Source organism: Notolabrus celidotus, chromosome 20 (assembly GCF_009762535.1).
Source record: "Notolabrus celidotus isolate fNotCel1 chromosome 20, fNotCel1.pri, whole genome shotgun sequence".
Classification (NCBI taxonomy): domain Eukaryota; kingdom Metazoa; phylum Chordata; class Actinopteri; order Labriformes; family Labridae; genus Notolabrus; species Notolabrus celidotus.
Window position 1 is genome coordinate 12,717,423 of NC_048291.1, and position 22,747 is coordinate 12,740,169.

The 22,747-nt window shown below is 40.0% G+C and overlaps 1 protein-coding gene across 1 annotated transcript; it reads right to left on the bottom strand.

Annotated features, from left to right (window-relative positions):
• Nucleotides 1–3,484: 3,484 nt before the first annotated feature.
• Nucleotides 3,485–18,798, bottom strand: srl (sarcalumenin). The gene is given in 11 exon segments (XM_034711650.1): nucleotides 3,485–4,023; nucleotides 4,026–4,220; nucleotides 4,223–4,545; nucleotides 4,547–4,622; nucleotides 4,625–4,660; nucleotides 4,663–4,692; nucleotides 4,812–5,045; nucleotides 6,519–6,635; nucleotides 9,788–9,883; nucleotides 10,289–10,390; nucleotides 18,659–18,798. Coding segments are annotated over 11 exon segments (1,404 nt in total). The 5' UTR covers nucleotides 18,720–18,798; the 3' UTR covers nucleotides 3,485–3,889.
• Nucleotides 18,799–22,747: the final 3,949 nt, after the last annotated feature.

The window sequence follows — 22,747 nt, forward strand, 5'->3', positions numbered from 1 at the left end:
ATGACATTATTTCAAATGAATGCAAATGTCTTGGCATGCAGAACAGAAATAACTGTTCTTATTTGAAGCAGCCTACATTTTTTAATTAAAAGCAGAAGAGTCAAAGTACCCTAAAATACACGGCTCCTCTAAATGTAGTGAGTACTTCATTATGCTGAGGGTTCTGAGGGTTAAATAAATCCATGCTACTGCACTTATCCACCTTGAGATCATAGAGACAGTGTCTTTGAAAAGGTGACACAACAAAATCTTAAAACATTAAAAACATTATGCACAGCACAGTCTAGTAGAACCTGGCGAACCCTTAAATGGTTTATTTCTTTGTCTTTAGAAAAAAGTAATAAACAGCAGCCCCCAGTGGTTTCACAGTCCTGCAGTGTAAAAAAAAAGATCCCTTGGAGCAAATGTGCACACCTTTCTGCAAAAACGTTTTCTCAATATGAGGAATTAAAAGACCCCCATTTCAATTACACCATAGTGTGATTATATACGTTTTGGCTTCATCATCATTTCATTGTAAGGAGAATTTGAGGTCTAAAGACTTAATCTGCAGACACAAAAGTTGAAAAAACAATTCTACAAAGATTAATCTTTTACAATACATTGTAATGAGTGAATGTGCCCCTATATGAGTGTGCACATTCTATGTTAATGCTTTGCATATCTTATTGTATTTGTTGTTGTTTGGTAACAAATTCCAGGTCATTATGATATAAATTAGTAAAACATGAGCTAGAGCACTTTTCTTTTTTTGGGGGGGGAAGTCAAAACTTTTATTATGAAATTTAGATAAAAGATGTTAACCAGCACAGTATCCCTATTGTTTAAGCTGTGAAAGCAAATCACCTTTAAACCCCACTTTCCGTTTGCAAATATCTCTTTGCAATACTGGCAAAATAATATGAATGAAAACTGAAAATCCTCTCACAGAGACACACTTTTGGGTCAAGTCAGTGTGTTTAGTGGGACATATTAGTGCATAAATCAAAACATCATATTTCCAAGTATACACCCAAATCCACCACACACACCCCTCCCAATTGCAGTCACGACAAGTTGGTGGTGCATTGCAGCGCCAGAATCAACCACCCTTAAAAAAGTCTCAAAGCAGAGACTGGATCCTTCAGTGTTAAGGCTCTTGACCACAAGGTTGTGTGCAGAGTTGTGGTAGCCATTGGCATATGCAAGCAAAATGGGAGGTGGGCTTTGCATGTAGTAAGATTATGTCATTTGTTTGAATGAATCTTCTTGATTTAACAAAAAAAAAAAAACAGAGTGTCACTATCTTGTTGATCAAAAATCTTTATTCTTGATCTAACTTCCAAAATTGGTGAAGATTAACTTAAGTTGTATACCAAAACAAAAACAGTTAATAACCAACTTTTTTATTGGACACACATCCGTTCCAGATCTTATTCACAGATAAATTCAGATAACTGATAAGGAAATACCAAAAGCACAACCACACAACATCATTAGCCCACACTATCATCCCACTACAAACTGTTGCCATGATGAGTGTTAGTGGTCTGTATAACTTTTTACACAGCACTCTCTAGTGGGCAAGTTCTGGATCTGCAGTGTAAACTTACTAAACACATCCAGTGGAACACTTTCACTGAAATAAAGAAACAAACAAGTAAATTAAGCAAAAGTAAGATGTATTTTGTTAGTTTTCTCTGCCTTTTAACTATACTTAAGATTTTAATGGGAGAAACACGCTTCACTATGATGTAAGTGAGGGAGGACGGAGAGGGAACTAGAAGTGCATTTGTCCATGAATTAATTTGTCCTTTTCAGCTTTGAGCTGTACTTTTTACAACTTACCTGTTCTTTGATGATTTAGGACTCTATATTTGATGTAATAGTTTGACATTTTGGAAGACTGTTATCATGGTCATGCCTGTGTAGTGCTATAAATAGCTGGAGCCAGCAGCCAGTTAGCATAGCTTAGCTAAGACTGGAACAACAACAAAAAAGGTAACAGTGGGTCTGAGTTTGTCCAAATATTGCAAACTTTGCTTACCTGTGAAGCTCTCAAGCTAGCACATTATATTGTTAGCTTGGTCTGAACAAAGGCTACAGAGTAAAAGTGTCATGTTGTAAGAGGGGTTAAGAGCCAAGCTATTTCATGACCAGGGGCTGTAACTTCCAGAAAAGTCTGCTTTCTGGAGTCCAAAATCTTACTGTCATACCTTTTCTCATTTCAATCTCAATTAGTGCATCCTTGATTCTATTCCCATCGTTCTCAGCTAATGCCTCCTACCTAAGATACGGCACAGCTGCATCATGGATACACCAGTGCATTACTGCTCATAGCTCCTCCAGCAAGTTCCTCTTTCCTTGAAATGCATGTTAAGAATGAAAACAGACTTCCAAAACGACACACTGAAATCGATCTCAGCCCACATGCAAGAGGATAGAGGAGTGAGGAGACAGGGCACAAATTTAGCTTTGAACTGGATTTGTCTTGTTTCAAGTGAGTGAACTTTCCATAATGTCAAACTATTTTCAACAATTTTACCTTGCAGACACAGCAGTTCATTGAGGTAGGCTTGCATAAGAACTTGCAGCTATGGCATGTATCAAACCATTTTGGACATAAAGATTAGGATTTGGGGCTTACTTCTTTCCACAGAGGTCAGGGGTCAACTCAAGAGTCCTTCAAATTACATTTACCTCCCTCCAGCCCACTTTCACAATCTAAGAAATCCTTTTTCACAATCTAGCAGTGAGGGGTTGTAAAAAAGGTTTAACTGGATTATTCTTTACACATACAAAGCCTTTGGTGGTGTCCATTAGGGAGGTTCACACAGAAAAATCAATAAACATATCTTTCTAGCCTGCAGAAGAAATGGCTACAGACATCTAAAGTCACAACACATCCCTTGTGTATTATTATTATATCATCATTCAGCTTAAAAAAACTGGGTAACTTACGTTTCAAGGAAAAAAAAAACAGAGCACAGTACTCAATTTCTGCCAAATATTCAAACAGATACATAAAGATCAATTAAGAAATAAGCAGATTTACCATACCCACCTCACTCTGCAGACTCTGACCCTTGAACCCTGACCTCTGCTTCCATCACAGTGCTCATTTCACAGGTTGTCAACAACCTGGACAGATGAGCATATAAAACTTAAACTAAAAAAGGCCTCATGTGTTGCATGTTAGGTTTGGTTCAGGTTCTTGCTACATTAGGAAGTAGTACATTAACCGTATGTTAGGAGGAAATGCATGCATCTATCAAATAAGATGTGACATCTAACATGCAATGTAAAATGTTAAAGGTAAAAAAGGTTTGGATGATCATCCAAACACAAAGGCTGTGTATAGCACCCAAGAAAAAGCTACTTCTTCTGAAGCTTATGGAATTGACTTTCTGCAATGCAATTCTCGTGATTGTACAACACAAATTTGCAACTTCTGTTTCCACTTTTCCTGTTTAATTCATACAAAGGAGCTGGTATTTGACCACTGTCAGTTTCATAATTTTTCATTTTTATTTGAGCTTAATTTTTAGTTAATTATTTTTCACATCATCACTTCCCCAACCCCAAAAGCTAAAACAGTCCATCATGATTGTGCAAGGGAGAGAGGAGGGCATGTATGTAACAAATTCAGTGATCAGTGGCATCTTCTTTATCCTTCAGATCTTGTGTCTTTAAGCTGCCTATTCAACAATGACCCAACCCTCCATCTATCTGCCTCGCTCCCACAGTCCTTAAATGCAACCCCACATATACTCCTGAGGAAATAAACAAACACTAATATCTTCTCCTCTGTCTCCTCAAAATTACAGGCATTCTGACTAACTCAGGCCTGGCTTCCTTTCAGACCTCCTCTTCTCTTCTCACTTCCCCCACTCAAGTTATTTTGTTTTCCTCAGTTCTTCCGGTAGCGGTTCTTTGGCTTCTCACCACAGCCCGTGGCCTCGCAGGAGGACAGGCCAGGCTGCTTGCCAGAGTTAATGCTGCTCAGAAGGGCAGGGCTCGTTGTGGTGATTGCCTTCTCAATCTATCCAGCAGACATCCCCCCATGTAGGAGCACTGGGCTGACAAAGGCTTAAAGTTGTTGATTGGGTTGATGCCAAAGAAGTCACGGTAAGCATCACGGTTCGGCAGGTCAAACTTGCTGACATTGGTCTTGGCCAGGATGGATTTGAAAATGTAGAACTTGTCTGGTTCATCCACAATCTCTTTGAAGACAAGTTCAGGTCACTGAAGAAACTCATCTTCTCTTTGAAGGTCTGGACGTAGCGATCGACCAGCAGGCCGTGAATGCGCACACGGATTCCATGTTGGCGAATGAAGGCAATTTTGTTCTCCATGCGGTTTTCAATCACCTGGTTTAGATCTTCCAGGAGGGAAATCTCCTCTCGCTTGAAGAGCTCACGGCTGGTGTCAGCTGCATAGTCATATGGCCAGAAGGAGCTGACGTAGACGCGAGGGGGTTCGGTCACATTGATGAGAGCTAAGCTCCAAAATAGTGCTCCGTAGACTCTCATCAAGTCCTGGGTGGCCAGGTTGTCAGCCTTTTGAGATGATGCGGATCTGAGATTCGCGACCTTTCAGCTGTCGGAAGAGCATCTCCAGCTCCAGGCCCACATCCAGCTTTGTGGGTCAAAAACTACGAAGATCAGGTCAGCACGGTCATGAACCACTGGCAGACATCATTGAAAGGATAGCCTGGATGGAAAAGAGAACAAGTTAACCATTAAAAACAGAGTTACAGTAACCTGCTTTACATATTTCACTATGTATTTTGAGGAAAATCTGCAAATGAATGTCAGAGCTCTCTGTTTTACCTCTCTCCTGCTGCTTCCTGTTCTCAATAATCCCTGGTGTGTCCACAAAAGTCACACGTTCCAGCAGTTTATGGGGCATCTCGATACCAATCAGCTTTTCGAGGAAGTTTTGGCCAAACTTCTCCAGGGGGGAGAAGGACCGGGAGCTGTCTGCTGCCATCACAATACCTTCAACAGAGCGGATCTTCTCCCCGTGCATAATAACTGTGAACTCAGAGGTAGTCGGCTCAGCTCCTGAAAAACAAGGAATCACAAAACATTGTAGAGGAGAAAGACAGACGTATGAGATTTGACAGAGATGTAAAGACAAGTGGGAAGATGTGAAACCTTCTTTTTTATTGGCCACAGTTATGAACACAAATTTGACACCATCACCATTAAAATTGATATAGCAAAAAACATCCATACTTTGACTTGTGTTCTTTGCCTCCTAAATTTTGGTTCAATATTCTCCCACTTTGAGCTCAGTGTTTGGTCGCTATCATCAGCTGAGGAAAGTGCCCTGCTCTTTAGCTGTAGTATTTACCCCAGCAAGTCTCTACGTCTGTCTTCTTGCGGTTGGTGCTAAGCATTTGTTTTTTTGGTAACTCTTTACAATAATGGAACAGTTTGCTTAGCGAAATAATGCTTAATTCATGTTGAAGTAATGCATGACTCATGATGAATTTCTGTATGATTTAATAATTAATTCCTGTTGTTCACCATTAACTAATGATCCTGTCACTATGACTTCATGTATGAAAACGTGTTTAATACATCATTAGTTAAGGTATGGTAATTAACAGTTACTTCATACATCAGTTCATGTATGACCAAATTTGCTGGACATACAAGGTTTTTTTTAGGATAATTGCACATGTACAGCCTCTATGGCTTAAAACATCATATTTCTGAGAACAAACTGAATGGTGTGTATATAAATATGGCGTTTTAAAATTCAGCCTGAGAGCCTGTTCGTATGTAATTATCCTAAAAAAAAACTTGTATGTCCAGCAAATTTGGCCATACATGAACTGATATAAGAAGTAACTGTTAATAACCATACCTTAACTATGATGTATTAAACACATTGTCATTACATGAAGTCATAGTGACAGGATCATTAGCTCATGGTGAACAACGGGAATTAATAATTAATTCATACAGAAATTCCTCATGAGTCATGCATTACTTCAACATGAATTAAGCATTATTTCGCTAAGCAAACTGTTCCATTATTGTAAAGTGTTACCGGGGTTTTTTTTTTATGGCTTTTCATTTAGATAAGCCTCCTGTTGTGGTTAAAATCAACACTATGAAGGGGTGACAGATAAATAAATCTGTAAACTGCAGACCAGACTGGGGAAACAAGAGATTGAATTCCCTATAAAGCTCCCTAAAGCAGATGGGTACAGGCAGGCTCAGCTATAAATTTCGTTTGGCTCATCACCATGACCAAACCCATTCACTTTGTCATATGATACACAGTCATAATAAATTTTTTCCATTATAGCCATTAAATATATTGAGCTGGGAGAATAAATCGCATTTGAGTTTTCTTAAACTGTCATTAAGTTAATTGAATACTGTCTCTGTGGCACCATCTGTTCTTTGGATAACCGAAAAGGGTTTCTCCATCTTTAAATCCAGAACTCATTTTTGGGTGTTTTTATTCTTACTGGATTATATTACAAAATTAGACTAGTGCTAATTTAACAAAAAACATACCTGTGTAGAGCTGATAGGGGCTGTCGTGCATGCCCAGGAGGTAATTGATCATGGAGGACTTTCCTACACTCCAGGGTCCCAGGAACAGCACCATGGGCTTGGACGTGATCTCTCCATCTGTTGGTCAGAAAAGTGTAACAGTGAGTAAAACCTCAGCTGAATAAAACAACCGGTTAAGCGTAAATTTTTCACAGCTGCAAAGAAAAGTGTCAGAGCTTGAGCTGTTCAATGTTGTGATGTTGTCTAATAAAGACAGTGTTTGCTTAAGTCTCCATTTCCATTTCCTGCCTCTGAAAAGGACAGTTTGATTTTAACAACACGTCATCCGAAATACATCCAAAGTTTGTTTTGAGATGAACTGCACTTCAAGTCTGACAGACAAAAGCAGTGCCACTCTCAGTCCACAGCACAGATTGATAAAGCTGAAAAAGGAAAGAAAATGAAACACAGGTGTTTGATTAGAGCACAGACTGTGTAAAAAGATGGATGGACATGACAGCTCCTCAAAACTGAAGCCACAAGGTTTAGAGCTCCTCTTACTGACTAACGACAGGTCATTAAGTGTGCTTCCTCCATGTGAACAGACGGGACATGGGTCAAACTTTCAAATCAACAAAAATGGCAAATATGTTTTTCTAAAACACAATTAAGTACTCATAAATATGGCCCTCTGCTTACTGATTAAAGTCTAAGAGGTTGGCATTGCTTTTGTAGAGTGGGAGAAAGTGGAGATTTGTCATCCATCTTTATTCACAGTCAACAGATTAGAGCTGCAGCCATATCCCAGTGATGAACAACAAGGACTCAACAAGGCAAAAGCTTTCAGGGCAAGCTGTGTGTGTCATAAAAAGCTGCTATGTGTGTGAATGGACATGGTGTTGGGGTAGGGCAGAACTATGTTGTGTTACAGCCAAGTGATCCAAATCCCTCTTAATTCAAAAGAAGATAGGAATAAAAAGCTCTGCGTCAATACCAAAACAGTCAATACAAGAGGGAGAAGAAGTCATATCACAAGAAAACAAAGATTTTTATGGGAAAACACAATCTAAAACTGCTCTTGTTGAAAGAAGCACTGCTTATCTAATTATTAAGTGTGACAAAACATCAGTTTCTTGACTCCTAGCTGAACACTCACCACCCTTTCCCACCAGTGTCCCCTCCTCATACCTGCATGTCTTTTGCTTAAGCCAGAGCTGCACATGCAACCCCCTCGACACCTTATAAGGTCAAGTTTCTTTTAAGTTACATTTCCTTTTCAAAACTTTAGTTTGCTTTGGGAATTTTAGTTGTAAATCAAGAGAGTAAAGCCATATTGATAAACATGTTGGTTGAACTTTTTTACCAATTCTGGTGTCACACAAAGCTAAACGTGCCTGATATTTTGGTCTATGGAAATCTTGATGATTTACAAATGTTTGATGACAAATGAGGGGGGAAGAAGGGGTAGAGCACTTCAGGCTGTGCCATGCACAGGTAAGCCCGGCCCACACCCACCTGTGGCTGAGTCACCCAGGGTTCGTCCGGGGTAGGCTGTTAGATGAGGGGTGGGGAGGGAGGGAGAGGTTGGAGTACAGAAAAGTGAAGGGATGAGAGTGAGGAGTGAGGGTGACAGGTTTCTAGAAGCAACAGGTAGGGGAAGAGTGACAATGTGCAGGAGAGGGTGGGAGAACCTGTCCCATATTTGACTTAATCAAATATGTCTGTGTACAATAAATGGTTTGCCTTTGGGGTCAGGTGTTGAGCTTAACCCCACAGACTGTATAAAAAATGGATGTAGTATCCGTGACTTCACCCATCTGTTTCCGAAGCGTGGCTCCAGTGCTCCCGCCTCCTGTCAGTCAAGTCAGCTGTGCCTCATTGGAAGGCTCATAATCTCAATATCTTTGAAATTGCTGCGTTAGAAAAAAATTCACCCCACGTACAGTGTGTGCTGATCGAGAAATGAGCCATCCAGACTACACTCGTCTTTTGTACCAGGCTTTGAACATGTTTATTTCTGCTGTAAAGATCATCTTTTTTTAATTGGATTGTATGTGGTTTTGGGTACTTCTGGAGCCAGCCTCAAGCGGTTGCCGCTTGGCTTAACCCAATCGTCTGTATATTTTTTACTTACTTCAGTTCATTTAGTGGTAGTATAAAGCTTTGATTGATGAAAGTCTGTTTCTATACCAAACTTACAGACCACAAAAGTACAAACTTCATTTTACTGTTGGACTGTTGTGTGCAAAGTTCAAGGTTCAAGGTTCATTTTATTGTCATTCAGTCATATTTAAAAACATGAAGGAACGAAACACATTACTCAGGTCCAGCAGCATACAGAATAGATAACAAGCTAAAAGGAGACTCTACAAATAAAGAAATAAATACATAACCTCAAGCCTACAGTAAGTAAAGCCTACAATGTTGAACTTTCTTTGTGGAAACATTGTACAGTGGAAAGTCAAAACAATCAGAGACATTACAAAAGCATTAAAACATTAAAATGAATTATTTCATGTTCATGAAGATAATTCATTTTAATGTTTGTAGTTAAAGGACTCTGTCCATTCCAGTGCATGGAAACTAAACACCAACATTGCAAGGATGCTAAAACTCACAGACTGTCCAAAACATGTGACGGTGCTATGTTACAGTACTGTACAACCAAATTCATTAAAACCGGTGTTTTACGTGAGTCCAGGACTTGGGGCTCAACTTGGACTCAGGCACTGATGACTTGAACATTGACTGCATTAGGAATGGGAAGATGGAAAGGAGGACTTGAGCTTATTTATTTTCTTGTAAATACTTTTTTGTTGTTTTTGTCTGAGGTCTTCATAATTTAGTTTCAAGCGAGGGTGTTGCCATGGGTTAAACTGGATACTCGTTCAAAAACCATCTTGTACAGAGATTCTACAATAAATGTAAACAAGTAGTGCAACATGTGTGATGTATAAAATAACCTTAAAGGAGAAGACAGAAACAAACTCAAATTGTAAGAGACATCTGTCCAAAATGCACCTCAAAAAGTAAGTGAGACACTAGAGACTGAATATAAACTGTGCATTAAAGTTTACCCATAACCACTGAAGGTACTTACCAAGCTTTTACCTCAATCATGCAACAAAATCTTCAAAAAATGAGATTTACCTTTCATTTGTGTATTGTTGGATGGTGTGATGATATGTGTGTGGAGAAACAGGTATAAAAAAAAACCCAGTAACAAAGCAGTCCAAACAGAACCCACACATAAGAGCTGAATGCAGATGAAGCTGAAGACTCTGAGGTACCTGAGATCTCGTGCTGCCTCAGTTCATTGTACTTGTAGGCCTGCTCCATGGGCTTGATGGATGTGTGGTAGATCTTACGCAACCTCTCAATGGCCGCTAGAGGACAAGAAGAAAGAGAGAAAAGAATGATATAGATGTTAAATAAGTGTCAGGCCAGGAGAGAAATTGGATTGTATAATTATCAGAGAATACTGACATTTTCTACACTACACTTTCTACTCTTTAATAGCTGTCGTGGCCTACTCTTGAACAATAGCCACAATTTCCTTCATTTGAAATGAATACTCTCTCTGGATCTCTGGTCAGGTTTGAAAAATGAAATAAATTAGGTGCAAAATTATTTAAATCTGAGCCCAAAGATTAAGAGAAGAGACATTTCAGGACAAGTGAAAAAATCTGTACATTGTGAACTTGATGGTTTTCACTCTTGGATTTATTTGGTTGAATGCTTTTTTCTATGAACTGTGTTTTACAAGATAAAAATCTACTGAAACAACCCACCTGCATAGTCTCCTGCTTTTTCCTCAGCTGCAAGCCGCAACGTCTCGTCAATGTGAGATCTGTCTCTGAGGACAGTGTTGAGATCTTCTTCTTCTTCTTCTTCTGTGAACAACAGATGGGCATGATTGTTGGCACAGCCATTTTTTAATTTTTCCATAACAAATTTACACAGTACAGAACACAGGGTGATTTCCTGTCAAAAACAATACTTAGGGTGCATGTGGCCTAATGGTCTAAGCGTCCGACATATAGAGGCTATAGTCCTCATTGCAGAGGTCGAAGGTTCGATTCCAGGCCGCAACCATCTGCTGCATGTCTTCCCACTCTACTCCCACATTTCCTGTCTCTCTACAGCTGTCCTAACAATAAAAAGGCAAAAATGCCCCCAAAAACAGCCCAAAAAAACCAAACAATAATTAGACATGTACAAAACAATATCAGCAAAGATGTAAGAGGAACAGCTCTGACCACAGGGGGCGGCAAAATCGACAAAAACAGAAAGTTTCTCATAGGAGCTTTACATATCCAGATTATGTATTTTATAATAAAGAAGTACTGGGGGTAGATCAAGGTGGCCTGCAAAGCATTTCCAGTCATACACAATCAATACAGGTATGCTACAGAGGCTGATACTGTTTCTAGTACACATCCTGTGACATATCCTGCATACCAATACTTATCTTCACTGCTGAGAATGAAGGTGTGACATAGAGATGATAGAAGAAACACTGTAAGACAGTTTCGCATTGGAAATCATTATCAGTTCAAATATATTTGAAACCATTCATATGATCAGAAGCTTCCAATCAGACACTTGATGACATCTGAAGCCTCTTGCAAAGCAAAATGTTGTCACTTCCATCTCTTTGTCAGTCTTATTTTTCTCTTTCTAAATATACAAATCTGTCAGCATTGCATGAAACAACATTGTGCTTTCTTTCCAACACTTTGCATCCCAAAACCTATGTGCATGTAGTATTACTCACCCCTTCTAATCTGCCTGTGTGTGTAACAATCTGAAAGAGCTTATCCGCTCTACTATGTGTCATGCCCACTTTTGAACATATCGGATAGCTTAGATCACAGCTGTTAATACAATCAGCTCTTAATTTAGAAAGTAAACACTGAAAATAACCAGACAAAGACATTTGTTTGGCATCACTATGGGCTTAATAACAACAGCAGATATGAGATAGAGAGACAGAGAGAGGATTTCCCCAGTTAGCTAAGAGACAGGGAAGGAGAACTCATACCGGACTTAGTGTTCCCATCAGTAAAATACACTATGAGACAATGATGTGCAATCCTCCGTCTTTTCTCTTCTATATTTATACACCTATCACAGACTTATCTGACTGTAAGGCCTGTCCTTGTGTGCCCAGTCCTCAGAACAGGCCTCCCACACAGTCCTGCCACATGCGAACCTGCTGCAGCTATGATTTATAAATAGGAGCAGATGGGAGGTCTTCCTGGTTTACACTTCAATGTCTTGGGGGTTCAAATACTAGTATCCACATACATAACACTTCCCATAGAGTTGTTTGGGAATTTTAAGTATTTACAACATGTGTGGAATATTAAAGCTGATAGCTACAGCTTGATCACAGTCATTTGATTGTAAATCAGATTGTGGTAACATAATCTGAATTTTGATCTTGTTATTGAAAGAGATCATCTGCATACTTCCTTTCAGCACAGCCCAGTAATAATCAGCCCACTGGCATGGGAAACATATTAACATAATACAGATTTAACTTAAAATAATTAATAATGCTGATAAATGCCAGATTTCTGTTTGTAATATTACAGATGGCATAGGAAAACTCACAGTGCAATAAAAGGGCTGCTTTATCTCTTAAGTTCACCACACTTCCTCGTCTTTAACCGTGCTGGTAAAATGCTTTATGACTGTGTACAAAAATATTAACAGCAAATAATTCTAGAGTGGGCAGTGCTGTTATGGCATCCTGCACCACAACCTGGAATACAGCCACTGACCATGTGGTCCATGACTTCATGTGTATCAGGCCAAGTCTAAGAATGGCATTTCGCTTCGGCCAAAGGTGATGTTGCATCAAATGACAAATAAAATCACATTAAGGCCAGTGTGTTTACAAGACATGAGTCAAATGGAGTAAACAAAGTTGTCTGCCAAATTTAGGATTCAGAAAAAAAATTTGGGTAACCATTTAAATCATGCAAAATGTAGAAGCAAAATAATGCAGCCTGATACTGTGTAAGCAGAGGGAAATATGCATTAGGAACAAATATGCATAAAGAATATAAGACCCCACACAGTGACGCACAGTTTGGCTCATGCATTAATTGAGACCCCAACAGTTGCTCCTTTGCAGTTTTGCAGCAGTGACACACGCTGTTTGAGCACCACTGATTCTCCCAGAGTCAACCTGCTAAAAAAAACCTGTGTAATGTTGCCCCCAGCACAGTGCAAGAATAAGGGAGGCCAAAGGTTAGCATCCAGAATAAAAGGAGGATATGAACAGTACTGCAGTCCCCCAAAAGACTCAACAACTAATCTTATACTAATCTAGACTTGTTGGAGAGGTAATTTTAAGAGACAACATTTGTTTACTCAAGGAGATAGGACAGAATGTGGTGATTAGAAAAGAGGACACACAGGACAGGTGCAACAATCAGTTGCTTGATTTATGCGTATGATTGTACTTGATAAGTTATCATAAGTAGTAACAATGAGTTTGGTGTTGTAGCACCATGTTGAAGGCATTTTACACTTACTGCTAGCAACACATTTGCAAAGTTTTGGCACAATATTGGATGAATCACACAGTGAAAAGGAGTTTTTTTTGTCACTGTTGAAGATGTCATTCTTAAAAGTATACTAACAATGACTCAATGCGAGCCCAGTCCCATTTCCAATGGCCTTGCAGTGAAGCTACAATGCGCAGGGGGCTGAAATTCTCGCTTTGAAATAGGAAACCACTTGTTATGTTATATTTCAAGCCTCAGACCATCAACGTGAAAATAACTTGCCTTTCACTCACAAATAATTTTCTTTTAAGGTTGTGAACTCCTACTTTTCAAAAAGCTGGTTGCTTTTAAGTTGTTCACTGCTGTCATATTTTTGTATTGTATTGTTCTGTCTCTAGGTTTCTATGTATGTCCTCTCTGTTTCTTGGTCTTTTATTTATTGTCATACCACCTGTGTTGCCTCCTTGGCCAGGTCGTTATTGCAAATGAGAATTGGTTCTCAATTAAATCACCTGGTTAAATAAAGGTTAAATAAATAAAATAAATAAAATAAAGACTCCATTACATATTCCTTTCGATCTACATTAAACTATGATAATTCAACTGATTTTGACCTCTTGGGGACATGTTTCACAATGCTACTGTTGACAACAGTTTGGATTCTGAATGTTAAAGTGCTTTGTTTAGAGGGGAATTCAGAGAGTAAGATGACCACCATCCCTTGATTTCCATGAGATAAAGGACAACCTAACCTGGGCTGCGTGAAGGTAAGAGGTAGAGCTAATTGTGAGGGCTAATAAGTGGGGCAGTAGCTCAGTGGCAGAGTCCGTCTTCTCTCACTTGAAAGGTTGGGGGTTTCCTGGGCATAACTATCACTGTATGAAAGTGTATGAATTGTATTAATTAGTACTGATGGGCGCTTTACAAAGCCTCTGTTATCAGTGTATAAATGGGTGAATGAGAAATGTATTATAAAAGCGCTTTGGGTGTTTAAAGATTGGGAAAAGAAACTGTTTAAGCATGGTCCATATCACTTAGTCCATTTACTTTATAAAGTCAATGGTCTTGAAACAGATTTTCTTTAAGTGACTTTTAAGGAACACATTCCATCTCTTGATGTCCCTGTAGCACTCAAGGATTACTCAAGCCTCTGTAACTTGAGTCATCACTCAGAAGACTTGTGTCTTTTAACACTACCCTCTTGAGTGGGCCTTAACTGCTGCGAACGTGTTAACACCTTCCAATTCAGTCAAGCCCTCATGGAAGCCCTTCAATTGAGGTCTGCAAAGATCAGAGAGGTAGTGTTGCCTGCACAGGGCAGGCCTTGCATCAGTGCTCAAAATTAACCCTGCAGGCGCCAGGGGAGTTGAAGCTTGGACATCTGCTTCCAGGACCGTGTATCCTCAGTGAGCCCGTTGCCCCACAACCCTCCCTCAGTTTAGAGAAACATTCTGGTGGCATCAGCACAGGAGGAATGTTGGGGATTTAAGCCCACCACAGCCTCAGCAGCTGGCTAAGTCATGCCTCCACTATAGATCCTTGCACGGAGGCTATTTATCATCATCAGAAACAATGTCAATGCACTACTGCATATAAGAACATGTTGACAAATAGCTTGCTCAGTTTTTAAATGTTGCCGATGCATTTGCCATGTATTTAAATTTTACTTCTCAGGTCACACAGTTTCAAATGAGTGAACTCCAAATACTGTGGAGCCACTCACTATCCTACATACAAATACTTTGGAGTTGTATATAAGAGACAATTGAAAAAGTAATGCAGCTTGAGCACAACAGGTTAAAAGTGGTGCAAATGTGCACAAATCCAAAATAACAAAAACATTGAAAATGATCATATCAACAACCAAAATCACCCTAATGTCTATTATTTTCTTACATGCACATGAATATGTGTGCATTTACACCATCTACTGCATGTATCAGGTGTCTGTATATGCCTAAAACCCCAGGATCATCTTCTGCTAGCTGTACAGAGAGCGTAATAGAATTAAACAGAACATGATGAGGGCAGCCCCTGCCAGAGGATTTATCCTGAGCAAAGGTGGATTCAGGCTACATTAAGTAAAGGGCAGGGGGTTCCATGGAAAAAAAGACCCATGTACTGTCAGGATCTCCTTTAAATTTACCAAGAGAGGACAATTTTTACATAACCAGTCACAAATAATGCATCCAAAGAATCTAAATCATATCCATATTGCAAACACAAGACAACTCTCCAGCTTACCTCAGAGATAAACTGCATTTCAACACTTATAAAACATAACAAATGCTAAAAAAAACAAAAAAAACAATGTGCATGATTTCCCACAAGCAGGGGTCAGAGGTGTGCTGGCAGACAGCAGAGGCTGTGCAGGGCATGGCGCGGAGAGGCCACGAATGGCAACAGGTGCCACAGCTTGTGGAGCTAGTACACCCCCAAAGTCAAAAATAGACCCACAATGGGTCAGAAGATGGACAGAGGAGGGTGCAGAACGCCTGCCTCCTATTTTAGGGTTTTGACCGTTAGCCAGTGTGGAGACTCAGAGACATTCACATCCCTTAAATATGACTGTAATATACAAGCTTACAAATTAAGCGTCACTGTGCCAGTTCTGTTTATGTGGAATGAAAATACTTGGTAAAAAGAAAACATCAGTTTTGTTTTCATAAATGAAAAACAAGGATGTATGAGTTCCAGACAAAAGTGTTTACAATCTTAAATCTTTATATTCTGATGCTGGTGTGTTTTACAGTAAAAAACTAAACAAACACATGCATAACTGACTTAAAGTTCTCACTGGCCCTCAAAAATCATATGACAGCCACATCCAGGTTGTAAATCCTCCAGGAGGTCACTTACAACTGCACATGAAGTTGAGTGACAGGCCTCAAAAGGAGGTGTAATGGCAAAGGCACTTTACCCTGAGGTGTTGATCTGATGCCTCTATCCCTGCTCTCCTGTTAGAAAGCCAGGAAAGGACGTCAGGTGCCCTTGGGCCTTGGGGGCTTGTCTTAAGGAGGGGTATGTAATAGGGCAGTCAAGTATGACTGACGCGTCCCTCTACTACTACAAGCGTAGGGATGTCCCAGACATGCCACATGCCACCAGAAGGGATCACATGCAGACAGTGTGCCTTTACATTCCCCTTAGTGCAAAGTGAGGAGGCTAAATATGTTTTTAATGTATCAAGGATAGATAGTGTTACCATTCAAGTGTAAACACTATAATGTAAAGATCTAATCAAGGCCCAGAAGAGGCAGTGATATTCATCTATTAAAAGTTAGGTCTAAGGTTCTCAGTGTAGCATATGCTGTAATGGCATTTGCATTAATGACTTTAATATATTGGTTTAACAGCTTTCTTAAATCCGTCTCACACTTAAATACCACAGGTGACTTGGGATACTATACACAGCTTGGTTAGTGTTGGGTTTCTTGCAACCTTATAATAACTCATAGTTACTATAGTAACCTATGTTTACAGCTACATGACCAAGCTGAACCCTGGATATGGGCAGGTTGGTCACGTAATAAAGGCCGACCCATTTACACCAATAAACAGTCTTTACTGATCAATTAAATTTACTTGAGTGACTGTACAGGAAACACAATGTCAGAGCCAGATGATCTATCTGTCATTCAGCTGAGGCCTGGCAGATGGAGCAGACCCATCAGGTTACACCAGATACAGAATATGACCATGACAAATTATTCACAGAATAATTCAAAGCATCAATCAAATAATTTCTCTGTGATGTCAAAAGATTTCCATTAATGTTTATGGCACCCTTGCATGCAAACAGTGCTCCACCACCAACAAACTCAGCACATGCTGTTAGATGCGATCAACTAATTGAAGACATCAGCTTGGTTCGGATCAGAGACACACAAGAATTATGGGTACGATTTCACAACATCAAGACCATGCCAACGTGTTGGCCCTGCTGCTACAAATTGCACCCAGAATCTTGTTCATATTACAGTGAGGATAAAACATGAATGTCTTTGCTTTTGGAGTAGAAAATCTTGACAGCCCAAGGCTTATAGTCATTCAAAAAAAACCAAACAATTTTACATCTTTTTGGAGAGAGATTATCCTGTTTGCTCCACTCTGCAGAGTAAGCTACCTGAATGGAGTTTCTGACAGCAATCGAACCATTGAGCTGAATGAATAACTGCTCATTGAGCAGCAGGGAGTACATGATCCTCATCATAGTCCATAACCTGAGCGTTTTGGACTCATAAGTCCTGTGTGCTTGGCACCAAAGGTTCTCAATGAATATTTGGCATAATCAGATATTTGGAGGCCACTGGGAGACACCTGCAAGGAACTCCAGGATGAGGTTATGAGTTGTGACCAAAGCCCAGCCCCTCCTGCCTGGAGAATGCATGTCCCTATAAGGCCAACTGCTGGGAATAAATTGTGATTGTGACAGTGCAGAGTGACAGCAGCTGTGCAGTGTATCTAAAGGGAAGCAGGGGAATGGGAGGGGTGAGGAGTCAGGAAGGGAAGGGGAGAGGGAGGTAGGAACTGTAGTGACCAGTGTTGGGTTTCAGGAGGCCTTCCAATCTTAGACACCTGACAGCGGACTGGAATATGGAGGCCTGGGCCCAATCTGCAGAGCTGAACGCCACCCCAAGGACGGACAAGGGTGTCAGACAAGGGTAATGCCAGAAGCTCTGGTCCGTACCCAGACACCAGTCCACAGTTTTAGAGTGAGTAATCTGGGAGAGGTTGCTGTCACAAATGACATTGAACTACATGAGTGCCATGTGATCACATTTACTGTGGGATTGTCATGATGCTCTAGATTATCATCATAAAAAATGCTGTCCTGTAAGTACTCCAGCTGGGGAGTAACACCTCCAAAACAAGTTGTTGAAAATAAAATTCAAGAATGAAGCTACGAGATCACACCAAATGATGCAGATCTATATGTGACAAAAAAAACTAAGTGTCACTCCAAGCTCCAGCATGGCTGTTTCATTCTTGGTTAGACAGAGACTTTCCATCAGCTGGTGCCATGTGTTATGACAGCTGCCATGCTGTCAGTCCAGAGCAGAGGATGAACAAAAGTTTGAATAAACCTCACATTAAAAAGTCACAAAAATGAATTATTAGATATTCATTCATCAAGAAGCTCAACTTTGATGTGATTTTTGTGGGGGTTTTCTATTATAAAGAAAAATAGGACCCAACAAAGTTTGTCATTTGGTACAAGGCAATGACAATTTAAATATAAACTATGACAGATTTGAAATAGCCCTGCTCAGTGGGAAAGAAAGACCTGGATAACATTTCTGTCTGTGTCTATCCTCGGCCGGTGTCACCATGACTGTCACTGTCCCAACAAACAGTGCCTCTAGCAGCCTGGGCCAATCCTGATCAAACTGCCCCCATACTGGACACAAGAACAAACGTGTGCTAGCTGCTCTTGTACCCATACTTCCTGAAAAGGGATTATTTGATTAAGCAAACAAAAATCAAGCATTCATTTTACAGCTTCAAACTTACTCCACATCCTTTCATTCATCAGCAGCTCTAATCTGAACACAGTTATCATCACAACAGTGCACCACCAGAAATAAAACCAGAGCTATACCCCAAACCTTTCACCAAAATTTTAACCGAAAACCTTACCTGCTGTGGCCTGCAAAAGCAGCAGGGAGAGGAAACAGCAGATCAAGACCGTACCCTTCATGATGGCTGCCAGGAGAACTCTGATAGCCACACAGGCTATATACCAAGGCAGGAAGGTTAAAGGGCACCCAGAGAGAAGAGGCGGGGCACACAGAAGGCCAGCTGGTGGAGGGGCTGAGATCGAGGTGTTGCAGGAGGCATTGCATGCCACAGGGACTCTACTTGTAGCAGCTGACTCTCATTTTTAGAGAGGTCGCAAGTTGTGCCTGCATCAGTGCACCACAGCCTGACCCTGTGTTTCAGTGCTGATTCACCTAACTTCTATCTGGCAATTTCGTAGATTTGTGTCTCGGAAACAGGTAAAGGGTAAGTGTTTCAGAACATTTATCTCTCCTTGGAGGAGGACATTTTAATGGGGCTTTGGGGACAATGATTGAGATCAACTGTCTTACTTGGGGTTTAAAACCTTTTTGAAATGTGCTTTTTGCTTTCTTTCCTAAATTGTGTCACAAGTATTGGTACCATTTATAAGCCATTTGGCAGGAGTCTGTACAAATAAAACCAACGAGTCATTAGGTGATTTAGAAAGCTTAAGAGATGTTGGTCTTGGCAGATATTTGAATTTTGGCAAATTTTGGCTGCTACACTTGTCCCCTGCTTTTGATCATTAGGCTTAGCTAAACTAATTGCTCCCGCCTTGTACTTTGCACAGACTTTTTTGTGTAATGTGTTGAGGTTTCAGAATCATACTGTCAAAACAAAGTTCAATGCTCTTTTGTTTTGTGTCCAAAAAAAAGTTTTTACACCTCCCGCATGTCTATCCATTCACTTAGCTGTTCATGTGCATGATACTTGATGAGCTCGGAGGCTTTAGGCCTGCCTCAACTCCACATCTTTGACTGGTTGGGAGACCAAAAGTACGGTTAAGTCAGCATTTTTAATACGGTGAAAGCCATTAAAAGTCTTCATAACATCTCCTCAGCAACCCATGGGTGGCTTCACGGAGACCATGTCATTGTTCATTTGCAGTCTGTGGTTGCGGTCTACTCCATCCCATTTAAAACACCCTGAGAAAGCTAATTAGATTAGTTAATGTATGAAGGCATGTTTTATATTGCGTTATATGGCATATTTCTTTGCTTTAACCTTCTTGTAAAACATTTTAGAGACAGCTTGGCAAATTGTGTCACCTTTGGATGGAGCTGGACTAGCTGTCATTGTGCTAAGCTAACCTATTCAGGAATTGCATTCTTCACAATGAGTCACCAGAGTTGCTTTGTATAACAATGGATGGTGAAAAATAACTACAACCTCACCTCTTTTACATCCACATATAATTAGCAGTACATATATCTGAAGTAAATGAGAGCGTCACATCGAGGGAGCAGTGGAACACTTTTTCTAATAAGGAAGAAACAATGCTCACTTGGCTGCCATGTTTTTACCATCATAAGTCTGTTTCTGAGAGAGGGAGGGATGAGAGCTGAGGAGAGACTGCAACATAAAGACCCCTGAGTCAACCCAGAATCTCTAACACAGCTAAACGTTAGGCGGATTACAGTTTTATCACTCTGAAACAGACACACTGTGCTGAACATAATCCCACAATTCCTTGGGAATCAACATCTCAACTGTAAATTAATCTCCAAATGTGGCAGGAGTTTCTTGTTCAAGCATGTTCATCCCATATGACTTCAGGAGGCATGTCCAAACAATACATCATGTTCAATTTAGCGCGGAACACTGCCTTAATCTAGAGGATACTGCTCTGGTGGTAGGATGTTGCTCAGAGGAATTATGATTTGTTTATGAGGAAAGCTGTGCTTTCAATGGGCTTGAATTCTGGTTAACATTAATTCATTGTTATTTACAGATGACAGCCACTGGCATGAGTCGCTGTATTTTTCGGATTACGGTCTTAAATTTTCAGCTGAATCTTAGAATACGACACTAAAATACCTTCAAATCTGTAACTGTCAAATGCAGTCTACTTCAGATATGAAATCCCCTTATTACCAGGAATAACAGAAGTCATTAGTCATAGTTTCCTAAGTAGTAGCTTAAACTCTGCTGTTGAAGGATTTGAGTTCTATCTTTTTCAATTTGTTATTAACACTTTGAATAAAGATCACTGCTTCATGATTAGAACATTTTGTGTTAACTAGAAGAATGCCAACATTAAATATTTATTCTCCTGTTACTTTCATTAAATGCTCCATTATGACACACCTAATCACTCTAGCTATTGTATTGGTTTTAAGAGGCTCATAGATGCTATGAAATGAGGCACTTGCATATGTATAGGTGGCAGGAAGTGTGTGTACACACATATGAATGGCATTAATTAACTTTTATTTTTCACCCTGTCACATCTACTTTGACTACCAAATCCCTTTTCACATTGCAAGTCTGTAACAGCCCCAAAATGCCGCTCCACCATCATAATGCCTTTGGACTTTTATAGTGATCCTGCAGCAGCGTATTTGGTGTCCCACTGTGTTCACACTGTGTCACGGCGCTGTGGAAGCACAAGAAATGGGAACACACACACACACACACACACACACACACACACACACACACACACACACACACACACACACACACACACACACACACACAGACGACTCAGTGATCCCATCTTGCCTCTGTAATGCCTCTGTTACTACCTCCAATGCTGGCACAGTGATTGGAGGCAAGGTGTCTCAGGGGTGTCAATATTGCATATCATAAAAAACTGTCAATGTTGGAGAAGGGTTTAAGACTAAAGAATATAGTACATGTTATAGTCCTGTATACATTTGTTTCATTTTGTTAACACTTGGCAACATTTTAATGTTCTTAGCTAAAACGTTTTTTTAAAAGATATTATTATTATTATGATATTATGATTATGATTATGATTATTATTATTGTTATTAGATAAGACAGCTCCATAGAGAGACAGGAATTGTAGGGAGAAAGTGGGGGAAGACATGCACTAATCAGGTCTAGAATCTGAATCAATTCTGCGACCAGTGCAACAAGGACTACAGCCTCTGTACATGAGGTGCCTGCTCTACCAAATGAGTTACTGGTACCCCCTCAGCATAATTCTTTAAGAACTAAAGTATGGTGTTCTCAGAAAGTAACGATGGTAAGGGTAAAATATCACAATCAAAATGTATAGAAGGCTTGCAGGCTGTTACAACACATACCTAATAGTTGAATTTAACAGAACTTCTGACAAGGTAAATTGACACTAACAATTTGGGATGGCCGAACACATTTCAAGGGGGGCCCATGCCACCCTTCTGGATTTGCCCCTGCTCTTCATTCACCCCCAGATAAAGACCTTGTACTGATTACTTTTAGGTTGTCAGGTCATGCAAGCAGTACTGCTGATCCAGCCAGATATTTGCTGTTACGAAGTGGAGGTTAAATGTGAAGAGGACTAAGCTCTTGTCATCTTTGTATTAGTAGTCTAGACTTACCACCCTTGTCTTTCATCAGTACTTTACCTGATATTGTTTTCCCTTGTTTGATCTCAACTGTTTGGGTTCCTATTATTTGGTCTACCAAGTCTCAAAGTTTGGATTGTAAATCTGTTAATAAACTGTGCTTTCAAAGGCATTTTATTTAACAGGTTATTGAGAATACAGCCAACTGTTTATGTTTGAGACCTTCTGTATATCACTTAATAATTAAAGCACGTTGTAATAATAACTCAAAGGTAGACTCAAAACAGAGTTTTTTCTGAATGAATGGAGAGGTGTAAAACAGTAGCTTGGAGTGAATGAATGTGTGTCATTGGATGAGGGCATGAGATGCCACCTACCCTCCCTGGGCGTACATTTTAACTGTCGGAGATGGTTGTCAGTCTTAATTTAGCATGAGCTGTCTGACCAGGAGAGGGAGGGGGAAAAGTCCTCCCCACCAATCAGGAAAAGACACTTGTGCATCAACTGTACTACTTGAGTGACCAATGGAGAGGTTGGCTGAGTCAAAGCTGGTGCCATATAGCCATTACTGTCTCAGACAGCGTTGATGTGTAGAATGAAAATCAGTTTAAGAAGACAAACTGAAAAAAAGAAGACAAACACTCAAGGC